Source organism: Halichoerus grypus, chromosome 10, assembly GCF_964656455.1.
Source record: "Halichoerus grypus chromosome 10, mHalGry1.hap1.1, whole genome shotgun sequence".
NCBI classification, from domain to species: Eukaryota; Metazoa; Chordata; class Mammalia; order Carnivora; family Phocidae; genus Halichoerus; species Halichoerus grypus.
Genome location: NC_135721.1, coordinates 64,098,952 through 64,118,185, shown reverse-complemented (window position 1 = coordinate 64,118,185; position 19,234 = coordinate 64,098,952). Strand labels below are relative to the sequence as shown.

Genomic DNA, 19,234 nt, shown 5'->3' with positions numbered 1-19,234 from the left:
TGACTTTCTGATAGTACATTTGTAACATAATTAACTTTTTAGGTATGGTATGCCCAATTTTTAAATTTAATGCTTCCAAAGATGTTGACCTATGTATAGTTTTTAAGCCAACGAACACATAAAATAGCAGGGTTATGATGACTATGACTCAGTGGAAGGGTCTCCCAATTCAACTGCCATATCTTTGTCTGCCTTCAGTTCAAACTTAACAAATATACTTCCCTTTTCTAAGCCCTATAGCCACTGTTTCTTCACTTATACTATCTTTAGGAGCTCATCCTTTAACATAGTCTCAACACACATCAATGAGAATTCTTCTTTTACTCTTAAAATACCCACAATTTCTACTAAATCTCATCTTTATTCAAACTCTGAAAGTTTTTAAGAATTCCAAATATGCTTTATAAATAGGTTAGGCTTTCTTAAAGAATACACAATGAAGGTTATAGGATCTTGAGGGATAGAAAAGAGAAAAACTATCAAGATGGAAAAGAGAATGAGAGAAGATACAACTCCGAAGTTGAATAATTGGACCAAACTTTTTATATCAGTGTTGTCTAATATAGTAATCACTAGCTATATGTGGCTACTGAATACCAAAATGTAGCTAGTGCAACTGAGAAATTAAAATTTTCATTTTATTTAATAGTAATTTTTTTTAAAGACTTTATTTATTTATTTGACAGAGAGAAAGACAGCGAGAGAGGGGACACAAGTAGGGGGAATGGGAGAGGGAGAAGCAGGCTTCCCGCGGAGCAGGGAGCCCGATGCGGGGCTCGATCCCAGGACCCCGGGACCATGACCTGAGCTGAAGGCAGACGCTTAATGACTGAGCCACCCAGGCACCCCAATAGTAATTAATTTTAATTTAAATAGCCACATGTGGCTCACACTGGCTACTGTATTGACAGCCCCATTCTAGAGCATAAAGTCTGGTGTTAAAAATAGACATATAAATAGCTTTACTTCCATCTATGAAGACTCTTGTGAAGAAGACTAGATAATCATCAGCAAATTGTTTTTTCCACTTAAAATTAAGCTCTCTTTTATCTTTATATAAAGTTCTTCATGTGTTATGGGCACTAAAGTTATTTCTAACTCTATTATAGCAACTGATATCTAAGTCAGCAGATTACCATGATATTCCAAGAAAAATGCAGAAAAGTTATTCTGGGGGGGGGGCGCCTAGGTGACTCAATTGGTTAAGCATCTGACTCTTGATTACGGCTCAGGTCATGATCTTGGGGTCGAGCCCTGAGCTGGGCTCCTTGTTCAGCATGGAGTCTGCTTAAGAGTCTCTCCCCTTCTCCTTCTGCCCTTCTGCCTGCTCTCTCTCTCTCTCTCATAAATTAATTAAAAGACAAAGAAAAGTTATTTGGGTAGGAAGTTGGGGACTGGAGGAAGAATTGCATTAACCCTGAAGTCCTACATCTTTCACCAGAGTGTTTAAGCTCTTAATTCCTCAAATTCCTCACATTTTCACTTGGTACTTTCAGTGCTTTCTCTTATTAAAAAAGACAGGATTATGAGGAAAAATTATACTAAAATAGAGGAAAGAGTACCCAAAATAAACTACTGAACAAGAAAACAATAAAATGAGGAACACATTACAGTGTTTTCAATAAGAACACCAATGACTGAATAGATCATAGTTCTATCAAAAGTAAAACCAAAACATGCCACATAAAAAAATAAATAAAAATAGAAAAACTAAAATTCCCTCTTTAAAGAATGGCTCTCCCCTTGCTCCCAAAACAGAAAGTAATAAATGCTGGCAAGGATGTGGAGAAATTGGAACTCTGTGTACTGTTGGTGGGAATGTAAAATGGTACAGAAACTATGGAAAACAGTATGGCAGGTCCTAAGAAAGTCGAAAATAGAACTACCATATATGATCCAGCAGTTCCTCTCCTGTATAGACAGAAAAGAACTGAAAGCAGGGACTCAAACAGCTGTTTGTATTACCTGTGTTTACAACAGCATTATTCACAATAGGCAAAAAGTGGAAGCAACAGAATGTAGTATATACATACAATGGAGTATTATTTAGTCTTAAAAGTCAGGACACTCTGACATATGCTAAAACATGGATGAACCTTAAAAACATTATGCTAAGTGAAATAAGTCAGTTACAAAAGGACAAATACTGAATGATTCCACTTATGTCCTAGAGTAGTCAAATTCATAAAGACAGAAAGTGGAGAATGGTGGTTGCCAGGGGCTGGGGGGAAAAGAGATACAGGGAGTTACTGTTTAACAGGTGTAAAATTTCAGTTTTGGAAGATGAGAAAAGTTCTGAGATGGGTAGTGGTGATGGTTGCACAACAATGTGAATGTATTTAATGCTAATGAACTGTACACTTAAAAATTTAGTAAAATGGTGAATTTTATTTATAAATTTTCCCCTGACTAAAAAAATAAAAAAACAATATCAGCAAAAAATTCCCTCTTTATATTAAGCTACATTTGCTATTTTCATGTATTCTCAGAAAAAAAATGCCTCAGCTAGAAGCTATGTATTATTTTATTTCCCCAAAATGTAATGGGATAATTAATGTTCTAAAATGCTAATTTTTAGGATGCTTTACAGATAACTGGTAGGAAAACAACAGGCTATAGCCCTCAAGCTGACCAAGTTCAAAAATAGTTTTCTGAATCAAATACTAGTGTTAGAATTGCTTGTGAGGGCACACATAAAGGTCAAAATTTTAATTCCAATCACACTTGACACTCAGTTGCTTTCAACACTATGCAACCTTGCGAAAGCCCAAAATAAATAATATTTTTGGGATACTGAATAGCCAGTACTAATATAAAACTAAGGTCTGCTGAATTTTACATTGTCTTTGAAGAAAAATATTTGTAAACAACATACACTACAAACATTTTTCCTTCTGTGTAGGATGATTTTGCTTGAGAATCTCTCAACTATCTCATGGCTGGGATGCAGAGCTATGTGTCCATAAAAATTTTAGCTGATGCTCAGAACTGGTTCAGAAGATGTGTTATCCACTAGAAAAGATTCTGGTGGAACTGGACTGGTTTAATTAGTCAATAATGGAAATATCTAAGCCCTTGCCTTGAACAGTCTTCTTTGTATTCAAAGTTATTCCTGTCGATTTATGTATAATCGAGGATAAAAAAGTCTTAATTATAAATTTATTCTGTAAGATCTTTTGACAGTGACTAATTTACTGTTTTTGAATGCTACTTCCCCTTAAGAATTTCATACTTTCGTCTTCAAAAGAAACAATTTTTTTCCAATTTCCTTATGCTTCCTTCCATTTCTATTTCTTTTCATGAATATAGTATCTTTTAAAACTTGTGGCCCACTGAATTCTTGGACTTAAGTATCATACCAGCAAACTTTAACTTACTATTTCTACCTACGAATCACAAGTATAACAGATAAAACTAATCCTGATGTGGAAAAACATATTTATGCTACTTACGTATTATATTAAACATTAGACTTTTAACCTGTTGAATTACACAAGGATAGATTTTCTGTAATAGAGATTACATTCTAGAAAGTGTACAAACAATACTTGTTAGCTGATTGGTTTTGTCCTGAAGTACATTTTAGCTCTTCAGTATCAACAAAGATTTCTAATTGTTCATATAGACAGTTAAAGGCTGACAGGAGATTCTGGCAACTGACAGCAGATTCTGACAGTTTCTAATTTCTGTCATTAGCGTCAGTGGCTCCCAAATACTGACAGGATGAAATCTAAATTCTTTTTTTTTTTTATTAACATATAATGTTTCAGGGTATAGGTCTGTCATTCATCAGTCTTACACAATTCACAGCTCATGATGGTTTCTTTTATATTTTAGGCTTTCCCTAAACTGTTCATAGAAACTCCTTCATTCTGCTCCATTTCCACTGTCAATTTTAGTAACCAGAAATAACAACCAAATAGTAACCAGAAGTTACAACCAAATTTATGCTGTCACTATGTTATTTAAATTTACATAACATCCACCAATAGAGGGTATTTTTAAAAGCAAATACAGTATTCAAGGCTGTAAATAATTAAGGACTGTGTTTCTAATTTAGGATCTGATGACCAAATTAGAACAGCAATGACCACAAACACTATTTTTACTGAATATTTAATCAATTATGAAGTAAACACCTGTATATTACAGAGCATGAAACTTTAATAACATGCATTGTTAGCTCTAAAAGCCACACTCTCTTGGAATTATAATTTCTGGCATATGTATGTAAAAAATCACTTGTGGTCACAATATTTGTTTATAAATAAATTCATTCCAAAAATAATTGAGATAGTTTAACACTGTAATCACTTACCCAAAAAATGGCCAATTAAAGGAAAAATCAACATAGAGAAATAGGTTTTGAAGTCAGACCAGAGTTTAAACTTAACTCTTTGGCCTGTTGGCAATACGAATCTCGAGCAACCATCTTGGGTTTGTCAGGGACAGTCCCAGTTTACACATGCAGTTCCACTGTAATTGTTAACAGTACCCTTTCCAACTCTCACAAGTGTCTTAATTTGGGTAACTTAAATATCATCCTATATAAACACCAATCTTCTTATGTGAGAAAAGATATAAGAAAACCTATATAAGAATCATACCTGACACAAAGTACGTATTCAATATATCATAGCTGCTATTACTATTATAATCACTCATCAAAAGGGCAATATAATAATAATCCAGACTCCAAAATAACATTTTTCATAATTTCTGCCTCTTTTTGTTGTTAATCATCCCTTCTGTAACATACAAACATGCACACATAAATCATAAGGATGTTTTGGGAGAAGTTTTTAAGAGTACCTCTATGGAAATTTGAAAAACTTGGGGCCAATAAAAGGCTCAAAAAATAAAAAAAAAAATACAGTTTTTAAATAATACAATTATCTGATAATATAAGTACAGTTTGAAATAAAATAAGAGAATAAATGTTTTCCTGCAAAATCTCCTTAGAAGGTTATAGTTATTTAAAAGTTCCTAACATAGACTTTGAAAAAGCAATAGCCCATCTTTAAATCTTTCAGAAACTAGAGCCTGAAAAAACATACAGAGTTATTAAAATGGAAATACAAAGAAATATTTTAACTTACCTGAACTGCACAACCCAGTAAAAGTAAAAGCAACTTTTTAACTTCTTCTGTGCCTTGTTCTGCAATAAAAACGATTGCTAAGTACTACATTTTACTTTAGTTCAACTCTCTTTCTTATATTGGTAGAATCCCTTCTAAAGGTAATATCCACAACAACTTGACCCAAGGATTAAGTATGCAAGTATAGTGAAGAAGTCAAGAAAGCAGCTGTGTGCACAATGTGGTGAGAGCAGAAGAAATGGGCAAGGATGTCAACTTTGAAGGGCTGCAGCATAGATAAGATGACCTTAAGGCTTTATGCAATAAAGTATGCTAATTATATAAATCCACTAGTTTTCCATAAATGATTATACCACACCCATGTACCAAATGAACTGCTGATATAGGGACATGCCACACATTCAACCAAATGGTTCCTAATAGGTCTGGCTTCTCTTAGGCCTATTAGCGTTTTCTTTCTAACACTCCTATCTTATATGATTCATCTACCTACAAAATTTAAATGGCTTTCCACTGTGTAGGTGTACCAGGATCAAAACCTTAAATGTTACAGCAAAGCTGATAAAATGAATGTATATAATAAGCTGGATAAAGTTAATGATTTGTAACAGAAGTGGATAGTATATTTGCTGGTGAACAATACTCAATTCAGATTTTCTCAAAACATACAGCAGCTATCTAAAAAAAAAAGTCACTTCTTTGGGCTAAATTTCAACATCAGGGCAATGGTCTATGACAAAGTCCAAATCTTTCTTCAAACATTTCCTCTTACTCTCCAGCAAACAACCTACTTTCTTAGCCACACTAATCACCCTTCCCCAAATATATATACATCCACACTCGTCTGCCTTCACTTCTGTTACTCTCTTTGCTTGTCTTTCTTCCCTACACTCATCCCTCTAGGGAACTACTTACTAATCACAATCCTAGGCACAGCTCTAACATCTCAGTGTAGTCTTCCCTGGCAACCACCCACCCATGGTCCCCAACTCTCACTAATCTGCCAACTTTTAGAATAATGCCTCCATATTTTATACGCCTAATACTTTTACATAGCTCTATTGTATATTAATTATTACATGATTTCCCAGTCATCTGTGTATCTCTCTCACCAAAACATAAGATCCTCCAGAGCACAGACCATTTTCTTTATATTCCTGGTCTCTATAATTTGGTAGGTAATTACTAAACGCATGTAAAACTGAAAATAATTCCATTCTACATATAAAATTTTTTTTTCATTTTTTAATTTATATAATCAAATATCCCAGAATATCTCTAAAGACTATCTAAACTCTTAATTCACCTTATCTAAGTGGTAATTTCCTCAGGAAAAATTCATGCTTGATTTTAGTTTTTATTTTGGCTTTATTTTTGTTTAGAATGAGAATGGGGGGTGGGGTTTGGAGAAGATATACTTAGATTTGGGTTACGGGTAGCCTAAAAGAATAAGACTGTTGTTGAATCGGTTAGTAGCTACTAATTTCCCTAATTGTTTAAAAATCAAAACTCTGAAGAGGTCACAATTGAAATCTGGCAAAAGGCAGAAACTTCTGAAGAAAATAATTTAAATGATCTAAGAAAACTGCTTCTCATCTTTCCATTTAGAAGTAGTTTAATATAAGCTAAACATCAATCAGTAAAATCTTAGATTCAAACAGCTCTGGCAATGAAAGATAGCAGATGTATGAATATAAACTTAGAAATTACTTCAAAATCACTTCTTTCCTTTAATCTTATACCCATATTATCCTCTATACTTGTTTATAATGAGACACTAAAAATCATTACAGAAACATATCAACTTGGTAGAGTTGAAAAAAACACTGGACTTGACATAAAATGTATGTCTGTAATATATAGACCTCATCTACATATTACAAATATTCTGTTTATTTTCTCTCTACAAAATGGAGTATCACCTCTGACTTTCCCTAGAGTCATGAAAAACCTACTGTGTTCATATAAATGAGCAAGATCTTGATAAGCATTACAGTATTACACAAAGACTATTATCACATTATGCCAATTTTAATACTTACCAGAAAAAGGATTTTTGCCAATGATTAAGACATTTGGCAAGGACATCATGATCAATTGCTGCAAAGTCTCCTGTAAAAAGATATCCCAAAGGTTGTTATATGGGTAATGCTGACTAGATAATTATCAATAAGCTATAACTTACCATTTGTGCACTTCTCTGTAGATATGCTATACTGCAATCAAAAAGCTTTTAAAAAGGTGAAAAAAGTTATCCAAGGTCTTAAAAAGACTTATGGTTTCACTCATATGTTGAATATAAGGAATAGTGCAGAGGACCGTAGGAGAAGGGAGGGAAAACTGAATGGGAAGAAATCAGAGAGGAAGACAAACCATGAGAGACTCTGGACTCCAGGAAACAAACTGAGAGTTACAGAGTGGAGGGGGGGTGGGGGGATGGGGCAACCAGATGATGGGTATTAAGGACGGCACGTAATGTGAAAAGCACTGGGTGTTATACACAACTAAACAGTCGTTGAACACTATATCAAAAAACTAATGATGTAGTATATGTTGGCTAACTGAACATAATAAAAATAAATAAATAAAAAATAAACAAAAAAATGAAAAAAAAAAAGACACCAAGATCTTAAACTTTTTTAACTTCAAGTTAATGAATTAAGTAACAAAAATTAAAATGTCAGCTAGACTTAATAACACATCTATTACCTACAAAATAGCAGCGCCTGGGTAGCTCAGTTGGTTAAGTGTCTGCCCTCAGCTCAGGTCATGATCTCAGTGTCCTGGGATCAAGCCCCACACTGGGCTCCCTGCTCAGTGGGGAGTCGGCTTCTCCCTCTCCCTCTGCCCCTGCTTATGCTCGTGCTCTCCCTCTCTCACTCACTCTCTCTCAAATAAAATCTTTAAAAAAATAATACCTACAAAATAAGTGTCCAAGTAGAACAGGTCTAATATTTATTATTTGGAAATCTGAGTTTTAGGTGTTAGATACTTAAACAACACTCCTCAATAAAAGATCAAGCATGTGTACGTTTTTGACCTTTTGTTACCTCTCTTTAAGGGAATTAAAAACCTCTATTAAAATTAAGGAAGCTAGTTACTTCATTAAAAATTGTGTCTTCTGATCATTTTATGCCTGTGAACTCTTCCTCAGTCAATCATTATTTCTCCCTTCTATCTACAATAGATGTTTTACTTAGATTTCTGTCAAACTTTCAGTGACAAGAATATATATACATTCTGATAGTACAGGGTGATTCAGAAAGAATTGAATGCTTTCATATTACTCATTTTAGGTAATAACTATGCATCTTCCATTTATCCTACCCCTTTTTTGAGGAAATGAAGGAACACAATGTGTCTATCATTACTAATAATGGCATGCTACAAAGGGTCTGAGATGAAGCAGACTACAGGACTGATCGGTGTCCTGTGATACTACCGAATCTTTGCAAGATTATAGAAATAACTGTGAATGTCCTTACAATTTGGCTTTCACTACATATTCAGACATAACTAGTTACTAAGAAGTTTTTAAAATTATTTCTTTCTGAGTCACTCTTTACTTAATACTATGATGAGGGAGCAAATATCATGAAAAGTTAACTTGTATTGCTTTTTAAGATGTGTAATTCTAGATCCCATAAAGCATTTTCCCATAGCCAGTATGTGATATGTACCAGAGGCTCATTAGAATTAACCTTTTATCTTTAATTCTTTATAGATATGTATGAGAAAGTTTCAAAACATTTTCTTCAGCATTATATTTACTAGCCCTTTAAAAACTATTACCAAAAACATGCATACATTTAAAGAAAAAGTATATACTCTGTATGTGTATCTGATTAGATAAGTAATTAAGAGTAAGTGTCAAAAACTGCTAAAATCATTTACTCCAAAGACTGAGACCAAGTCTGGTTATTTAATAAATGAATTTTCCAATTCAAAGCAAGTTACCTCAAGATGGAATATGCTATTAGCTAAGTAGGTAACAGCTAAATGGACTTAAGGGAATAAATTTCTAATTCTTCTAATTTTTAGTTTCCTTGCCTTGAAGCAAAATTATCAGAACTATCATTGTACATATGTAAAAGAAATTATAAATAAGAGCTATATAAAAAAAGCAATCACTATTTTGTCTCTATCCCATTTAGTGGATAGTCTAAATCTGAACAAAGAACATTCAAATTCAGTATCATAAAAGGAGGCATTAAATTTTAAGAGATCCTGAATTATTAGAAAAAAGCTTTATTTCAAGATAAAGGATTAATTCTCATTTACACATTTTATTTTGGGATAACATGAGTGAAAATTGATAAATCATACTAGAAAACATCAACTTTTCAAGGCAATTTATTATATTGATTTACCATGTAATATCCTATGTTGGTACACGGTAATCTTCAGTATAGTCACTACCCTGTTCCTCCACCCTCTTCCTCAGTTGGCTCCCTACTCTCTGCCTACTCTGTTACCCCATGCCTCATGCTAACTCAGTCTCTTCACAAAGACGAAAGCCAATCTCATAGATTTTTTTCACCATATGGTATCATCAATGACCTCATGTGTTTCACTTTTACACTGTGAAATTCTATTATGTTTGGATGAGATACAATTGCTACAGGAAACTGCTAAATTTAAAATTATCTCCATGTATCTAAAAATGTACTTCAGTATAGTAGAATCTGATACCTAGCATAACATGCTGGTGGAGTACAGTCCGAATGCCTAGGCTTAAATCAAAGTTCCATGACTTACTATGTATGTGACTTTTCTTGGGAAGAGTAGGAAATCAAATGAAAGTATAAAGGTATTTTTTAAATGATAAAGGTTACAAAATATTAGTTAATAGGAAAAAATCTACTTTTCTACTCTACTTTTACTTTACTTCTAAGTATTAAGTTTGTTATGTCTGAAAGTACTAATATTAGGCAAGGCAGCTAAAAACTACACAAATTAAAAAAAAAACCCAAATTATTCTAAAAATCTCTGTTTGGTTCTATGGGTTCTTCACAGGATTCTGGTTACGTTTTTGTAAAAATTCCTATTTCCCTATTCTAATCTTACAAGTAATATCGAAAATATAGAAGACATAAAAGATATTAGAGGCTTAAAAAACCTGATTGCTACTGTTAAAGCTCTATTATATATCCTCAGACTTCCCAGACTTCACCTAGTTCTAAAGATGCTCATCATTAAGGTGCTAAAGAAATGGAAAAATAGGGGCGCCTGGGTGGCTCAGTCGTTAAGCGTCTGCCTTCGGCTCAGGTCATGATCCCAGGGTCCTGGGATCGAGCCCCGCATCAGGCTCCCTGCTCCACGGGAAGCCTGCTTCTCCCTCTCCCTCTGCCCCTGCTTGTGTTCCCTCTCTTGCTGTGTCTCTCTCTGTCAAATAAATAAAATCTTAAAAAAAAAAAAGAAATGGAAAAATACTACACAAATGAACCCAAGATAAACATGACTTTCAGCAGGAGAAACAAATTAATTGAAGGGTTAAGGATGATAATATATATGCATATGAACTAGTAAACATACTTCACTTTGTTAGAAAAGTGATTAGAAACATATAAAAAATGTATGGAGAAAGAATTTTAGCAATACAACTGAAAGAGCTGAGAAAGTTATAAGAAAATCAGGGCTGGGACGCCTGAGTGGCTCAGTCGGTTAAGTGTCTGCCTTCGGCTCAAGTCATGATCCCAGGGTCCTGGGATCGAGTCCCACATTGGGCTCCTTGCTCAGCGGGAAGCCTGCTTCTCCCTCTGCCTGCCACTCCCCCTGCTTGTATGCTTTCTCTCTCTCCCCAATAAATAAAATTTTTAAAAAATCGGGGCAGTTATTCATTCAACAAGTATTTACTGTGTTTATTATCTGCCAGACATTGTACTAGACATTGGAAATACAGCAATGAACAAACAAAAATCCGTGTTCTCATGGAATTTACATTTTAGTAGGGGTAGACAGAAAAAAAGTAAATGGTTTTGATGGTAAGTGCTAAGGATAAAAATAAAGCAGGGAATGAAAAGGATTGCTGGAGGTAGAGATAAGAAGGTTGCACTTTTTTAAAGGTATGCAAGTATTCAAATACAGAGAATCTGGGAATTTTCAGGACCATTTAAGCAAAGTTTCACAGAATAGGGAGAAATTTTTTTTTTTTTATGTTATGTTAGTCACCATACAGTAATTAGTTTTTGATGTGGTGATCCATGATTCATTGTTTGCGTATAACACCCAGTGCTCCATGCAGTACATGCCCTCCTTAATACCCATCACCGGGCTAACCCATTAACCAATCCCCCCCACCCCCTCCCTTCTAAAACCCTCAGTTTGTTTCTCGGAGTCCATAGTCTCTCATGGTTCGTCTCCCCCTCCGATTTCCCCCCCTTCATTTTTCCCTTCCTTCTCCTAATGTCCTCCATGCTATTCCTTATGTTCCACAAATAAGTGAAACCATATGATAATTGATTTTCTCTGCTTGACTTATTTCACTTAGCATAATCTCCTCCACTCCCATCCATGTTGATGCAAAAGTTGGGTATTCATCCTTTCAATTGGCTACTAAGTTTTATTAATAATCCAAATGTTGCTTGTTATAACAGATGTTAAACAAAAACTTTAAAAAGTACCAGCTTTCTCTGGCAACTAGATTAATGGTACCAGGCCATTTTGTTTTTAATATTAATGATATCAACCGCACAAAAACTTCCTAATAAATTTAAATTTCCTAATAGTAAATTGTTCTTTTCTTTCTGAGCCTCAAATGATTCAGCTTATTATTTTAATGGTGGTTGAAGAACCACCTTGCTTCTTTTAGTACTTATTTAAACTGCAGCCAGAGTAGTCAAGGCAATCACTAGCTGCTGACAGAATTCTAAAAATGGACTAAGATTTTTACTTGTAAATTGTGTCTCTGATAATCAAATTCACTATCTCTCCCTCATTCACAGGAATAAAAATAACTTAAAAAAAACAAACAAACCAGAGACTAGGTAGTTTTACATAATAGCTATAACTTCCTTATTTCTGACTTGAAAATTTTCCAGTATTCATTGGCAAGACAAAAAGAAATGCTTGCTATATATGGATCAAGTGATTATTTGAAAAGGTCTGAGTTGCCACTTAAACATGAAGAAGTGTATATTCAATCAACTTCTCATAATCCAATCTTACCAGTTATTTCTCTCAAGACCTCGTACATTACTCCTTCATTGTTCTTATTTATCACAATCAAAATTATATATTTATTTATTTACTCATCTATTATCCCTCTAATAAAACTGTAAGTTCCATGAGAATAGGGACATTGCTTGTTGTGCTCACCACTGTAGCCCCAATGCCCTGGCATGCGATTACAAGTAGCAGAACAGAGGGGAAATCTGAATGACATTACAATTTTTACTGAGCTTTTACATATTCTAAATCAATAAAATGAAAAATGGAAGAATACTGACACTTAAATTTACCTATCATTACTGAAAAGATATAATGAAATAACTCCTTCCACTAACAATCATCTCAAGATATCTGTCACTTTTCTTTTCTCCCTGGGAATCATTTCTGCAAGATGACCCTGATTCTTACCAACCCATTAAAAAAAAAAACTGGAGACACACACTTGTGAATTTTAACCTACCCAAATTCACTTTCCTTTTGTGAATCAGAACCACCATAATGTGCTAAAATATTTTACCTCAATACTTTTTCTGAGGAGTGTATGAGATATAAAACATTTTTAATAGTTTCAATAAATTTTGGGGGAAAATCTGATTTTTTCAACAGATAGGTAATTTAACAGGTGACAAGAACTGCACTGATTTAGACTTTAACTTGAAATCTGGCCATGAGTGTCTTGGTTACATACATGAGGAAAAAAACTGAGTAAATCAATCAATTGTGTAAAGAAGACAGTTGATCTATTGCTGAAGATACTTTAGAAGTGTCTTGGAAACATTTTATCTAAGAATATGAAAAACTGGGTTGATGGAAGAAACGGTTTTGTGTAAACTGGTTCTGAAGGAAAAACACAAGGGAATGATACAAGGAGAATTTCAACCTTCAGAATATTTTGTGTTTTAAATATCTGAAACAATATTGACAAAATGTTAAGATATTCAATCACTTCTAGCCCTAAGGTCGTCCATTGGCATTCAAACTTAGATTAATGAAAAGGATATAACTGGTCACCCAGCAAATGTTAATGAAATATTTACAGATGTGTCTAAAAAAATGGTGACAACTAACACAAGTCAAAATGTTAGTACTAAAATCACCTGGCATTATAAACATTTGGACTTCTCAATTTGGGCACTATTAACATTTTGGGCTGGATAATTCTTAGTTTTAGGAAACTGTGCCGTGCATCATAGTATACTTAGCTGCATTCCTGGCTTCTACCCACTACATACCAGTAGTATTCCTATGTGTGACAACCAAAAATGTCTCTAGTCACTGCCAAATGTCCCCAAGGGGATAAAAGCACCCTCCGCTGAGAACCACTTATCTAAACTGTTGAACTGATGGATTTCATAATTTGCTCCTCCCCAAATTTCTTGATGACTATAACATGATTAATAAAAGGTAATTTCAACACCTGGCTTTAGGCAGGAGGAAGACAAAAAATAAGGTAACAGTAGTTTAATAAAAAATATTACTACATGTTACAACATGAATGAACCTTGAAATCATTATGCTAGGTAAAAGAAGTCAGTAACAAAAGACCACATAGTGTATAATTCCATTTTTAAGAAATGTCCAGAAGAGGCAAATCTATGGAGACAAAAATAGATTTTCGCAGTTGCCTAACACTGGGGTAGTGGTAGTGGGTGGTGGTATATGTATGTGCAGGATAGGGAAAATAGGAGTAACTGCTTATAGATACAGGGTTTCTCTTTGGGGTGACAAAATTGTTCTAAAATTGGTTGTACTGATGCCAGCACAACTCTCTAAATATACTAAAAACCACTGAATTGGACATTTTAAATGGGCTAATTGTACAGTATATGAACTGTATCTCAATAAAGCTGTTAAAAAAAAAAACCCAAAAGCAATAGTATACAATACAGAATTAGGTTGCATTGACAACTGATTTAAGATTCTAGTGCAGAAATCCCTTTGCCTTCCAAGGAATCTCACTGAAATTTTCAAGGCAAATCTGCATCTCCCTAAAGACAATATAAAACCAAAAATCTAGCATTGTTTTAATAAGAACGACACTGATGACTGCCAAAATAAATCACTGTATCACTTACTTTACTCATTTGTTTCAAATCTAAAAATACTGATATGAAACAACATTAAAAGACAAAATAGAAGTTTTATTTACTCAAATCAACTTGAGGAAGATGATAGCTGGAATATTGGCAAATAATACAAAAAGTTTATAAAAAAATCTAGCACAGACTTATTTCTGGCAACAAGGGGGAGTACTAGATATTAGAAAGGAAGGAAGGAATCCAAAAATGCTGGATAATTTTTAAAAAATCCTTTTCAAACGACTGAACTAAAAAAATAAATAAAAAGGTAATCCTCAGTTAAAAGATAAAACAGAAAAAAAACTGAACGCTACAAAGGAAGACAAGAAATAAGATGTCTTTCTTGGCCTTTAGTAGAGACTGAGGAGGGTTATTTCCCTAAGGATTTGCAATTTAATACCAGCTTAAAAAAAAAATACAAACACATATATACATAATTTACATACCCATTAAATGCAGAGAAAGAGATCCAGAAATACATATATTCAGATGCTAATAGTGGTAATCTCCAGGGACTGGAACTATGTTTGTATTTTCTCATTTTTTCCAGTTTTCTACAGTATGTAAGTATTGCTTCTAAAATAATATAGAGCTACTTAAAATAAATTAAAGTGGTTCTGGGTTGGTTGCGCAAATGAAACAAATCCTCTCTGGAGCAATACATCCTTGGCCCAGACATAAAAGTATTCCCACAGATAAATCCCCTTCCACCCTAAATAAGGTCACAATTAACACACACACACACACACACACACACACACACTCCTGTCACTGCTGCCACCACTACCATGAGAAATAGCAAGCTGAAAACAAAAGGTATATTCAGATTCCCACAGATCTGACTTCAGATTTTGGAATTGTCAGGCATAAAATCTAAAATAGAAAAGTGTTTTAAATTCTAAAGAAATAAAGGAATTAAAAGATTGATAAACAAAATGAAAAAGCAAAGATAAAAAGATTCAAACAGACCTTCTCCAAAGGAAAGATACAATTACTGAGTCAAAAGTTAATCAGTGGGTTAAACAGAAGATCTGACACATATTAGAGGCAAATTAGCAAACTGGAGAGACAGTCCTGAAAAAAATACTCAGAATGCAGCACAAGTTTGATAAGGTAAAAAGAAAGTTTAACAAACATGGGGGATAGAATAAGAAAGTCTAATAAACATATAATAGTAATATCTGAAGAATAGAATAGGAAAGAGACTTCAGAAGAGAATATTAGCAGCCAAAAGAGAAAAAAGACAGTTTAACCTAAGAATAAAAATTAGACTGATAGCTGACTTCTCCAGAACAAAAAGGAATCCCAAGATAGAAGAATAAAATCTGCAAAAGATGGAGATAAAACTAATTGTTAACAAATAACTGCATACCCAATAAAACTATCTTTCAAGAACAAGGGTAAAATAAAGGCATTCTCAGACAAATAAACACTGAGAAACTTCACCATCAAAAAGCCCTCTCTAAATAAACATTTAAAGGATATACTTCATTAAGAAAATGATACCAAAGATACTTCTGAGATACAAAAGAAAATCATGGGGGGGGAACACATAGCTTGATCTAAAGGAACACTGATTCTATTTATTTAACAGTACTTTTAATATCTTATTTATGGGGTTTTAAAAAAAAGAACTAAAATACAAGACAAGAGCTTAAAAAAATCATAAAGGGGAATAATGAGTTAAAGTATTCTAAGATCATAGTACTATTCCATAAAAGAGTAAAGATATTAATTTTGGCCTTTGCTAGGGTAAGAATGGAAGGTGTGATTTCAAGTGGCCTTCAAAAAAAACAGAAGGAGGGTGAAAAAGATTTAAACCAGTAGAAAAAAATATGTGGAAACAATTACTTATAAATGGTATAATTCTCCATAATAATTAAAAAATTTAAAACTCATTTGCATTTAGTCACATAGCTTTCAAGTGGATAAAGGCAAACTGGACAAATCTATCATCATAATGGGAAACTCCAACTTACCTTTCTCAATAACTAATAGATCAAGAGACAAAATTAATCAGGTCACAAAAGGTTGAAAAATGCAATTAACAAACAAGCTTGCTCTGACTCTGCACCCAAACAACTGGACAATACCTATCTTTCTGAAGCACACATCAAACCTTAATAAAAACTGACAACATAATAGGCCAAGACAAGTAATTATTAACAAATGTCAAAGAATCAGTATCATACAAACCATATTCTTTAATCAAAAATAAAAACCAAAAAAAGACTGCTTGAAAAATACTTTATGTTCCGAAATCTAAAGGCATACTTCTAAGTAACTCAAGTGGAATAAGAAACCACAACAAAAATGAGAAAATGTACAAAAATAAACATTTTAAAAAATACAACATACCAAAATTTGTGTGATGCAGCTATAGTGATTCTTAGAGGTATAGTGATACCCTGAAGAATGCTCATATTTAAACTCTGAAATATGCATCCAATTTAAGTTTTAAAAAGGACAACAAAAAGTATACTTTTCAAAGGTATAATTCAAGTAGCTTAACAAAGTGTTGCATTATTCAAGCTCTCAGAAACTGGGAACTGGTTTTAAAAATTCATAAAATACAATAATTATTTTTAAAATTAGATAATTATGAAGTGCTTGCTTGTATCTTTAATATTGCATAAGAAATAAATTATATCAATACTGCTTTATCTCCAGCAAATAAACCAGTATCTGGCACATAATAAGCATTTAGTATATGTTAGGTGAGTGATACTCACCTTTTGTTATTACACAAAAATGTGAATACACAAGCATTTATTAAAATACTAAATGAAAAAAAAAAAGGATCACTTACCTGGTAATAAAATTTTATCTGTCTCACCAAAATGGAAAGATTATGAATTCTAAGTGAGGCATCATTGTTGACTTTTTTATTTACTCTCTGACTCTCCGATTTAGGATTACTGTAAGAAATTTAAAAAAGATGCTTTAAACTAAAATTATATTACAATATACCTGTCAACCAACAGATGACTGAAAATAACCATAAAAAACATTTTTTCTTTAAGAAAATTGTGTAACCATATGCATTAACAGAGACAATCCAAAAGGAAGATGATTTTTTTGACATGTGTTCTATGCTTCTAATTAATATAAATGCATTTGATATTTCTAAGACAATGGCAAAGTAAATCTGAAACATAAGTCACATATTGCCCTTCATTCTCATTTTGTTTCTCTACCTTCCTGGGATGAATAACCTCTTAGTTCCTTTGAACATATATATTTCCATCACCCAAAATAAATCTATTTAAACCAAAAATGTAAAATATGAGCTAATAACCAAGAAATGCTGTATCTCCTCACTGAATAACGGGGACTATATTTGAGCGGGCACTGTCCCACAGGAACTAAGGAACGCAGTCATGACACGGGTTAATACTCTAATCTTGGGTAAACTTTACAGATTCAATGAAAGCAAATGGTTGAATGATTCTGAGGTAGCAGAAACTGAGGAAAAATAGACCATGGTTAAGAATGTAAAATTCAATGACCCCAAAAGCAAAGGCAATATAAGCAAAAATAAACGAGTGTGACTACATAAAACTAAAAAGCTTCTGCACAGCAAAGGAAACCATCAACAAAATAAAAAGGTAACCTAGGGAATGGGAGAAAATATTTTCAAATCATATATCTGATAAGGGGTTAATATCCAAAATATATAAAAAACTCATACAACTCAAAAGCAAAAACCAAACACTCTGATTTTAAAATGCGCAGAGGAACTGAACAGGCATTTTTCTAAAAAAGAACTACAAAGGGCCAATAGGTACATTAAAAGGTACTTAACATCACTAATCAAAAAAAGTTAAGTTCCCTCCTATTCTTTACTCAGTATCTGAATAGGTGCTGACTTACCCAATTTTTCCTACATCTATTCTTCTTCTTTAATATGTTAATGTAGTTAGTTACATTGCTACATCTTCTAATACTGAGTCGTCCTCACAATAAACAGTATAGACTGATTAAATAGTATAACAACCATTCCCCCTTTCTGGTACATACTCTATCATAGGCCTTCTAATATTTAATTATCTTTATACTTCTCACTTTCTCACTTGACTTAAGTACCTTGACAGCAGAAATCATATCGTATTCACATTTTTATCTCTAAAAATTAGCATATATTCTAACAAAGTTGTTTGAATAAATAAAAATAATAAATAATCTGAGACTAAGCATCGTGTTTCAAAAACAGTTGCTTCCTAATAAGAGTTATGAGGTGACATTCTCCAAGCTAACAACTCATTTGGCAGCCCGGAATAGATTCTCCCTAGGAAGGTTTGTGCCCCAGAGATCAGCTGAATAAGAGTTCTAACCTACAATTTGAGATCTACAGAACAAGGAAGAATAGTAGTAAGGCAGGCCAAATCTGACCTGTGACTGATTTATGCTTAGTGCAAGGGAATTAATGAGTAGCCCAAGGCAAATGAGTATAACTAGAAAAGTAGGCCTCTGAGGTAAAAGCACCAACCAGAACTAGCTACTTAGAAAAACAAGGACACTGTATTGCAGAAGTCAGATTATGTGTGATGGCAAACAAAGACAAACAGCAGCATAGTCAGGTAGTCATGTTTAAAAACTCAGAATGCTGAAGGGAAAATCTTGTTTTTTTAATCAACTCTGATACACTTAGTAAGTTAAACAAATACTCATTGAATACCTACCGTGGCCATATTACTTAATGTATAAAAGCATAGTTTAGTCAATCTATCATTGTAGAGAAAAGTATACAGATAATTGTAATTGGGAGAGGAGAGTAAGAACAACCCTAGTAACAAAAATGTTAGGTAAACCTACAATTATGTAATTTTCACTTGCAATCATAAGAGATTCAGTAAATATTTCTCTAGCCTTCTATCTTTTTGTTTT

At 33.4% G+C, this 19,234-nt stretch overlaps 1 protein-coding gene across 9 annotated transcripts in view; it reads right to left on the bottom strand.

Moving 5' to 3' along the window:
• CCDC88A (coiled-coil and HOOK domain protein 88A) overlaps positions 1-19,234 on the bottom strand; it is a 122,430-nt gene that overhangs the window by 79,596 nt on the left and 23,600 nt on the right. For all 9 annotated transcript variants that reach the window (XR_013441821.1, XM_078056541.1, XM_078056542.1 and 6 more), the window contains exons 3-5: positions 17,157-17,265; positions 7,142-7,211; positions 5,100-5,158 (exon numbers count right to left, since the gene is read on the bottom strand). Coding sequence is in view for 8 of the 9 variants with exons in the window: in XM_078056541.1 (XP_077912667.1) it covers positions 5,100-5,158; positions 7,142-7,211; positions 17,157-17,265 (238 nt within the window). In the remaining variant the exon portion in view is untranslated. The remainder of the gene's footprint in view (positions 1-5,099; positions 5,159-7,141; positions 7,212-17,156; positions 17,266-19,234) is intronic.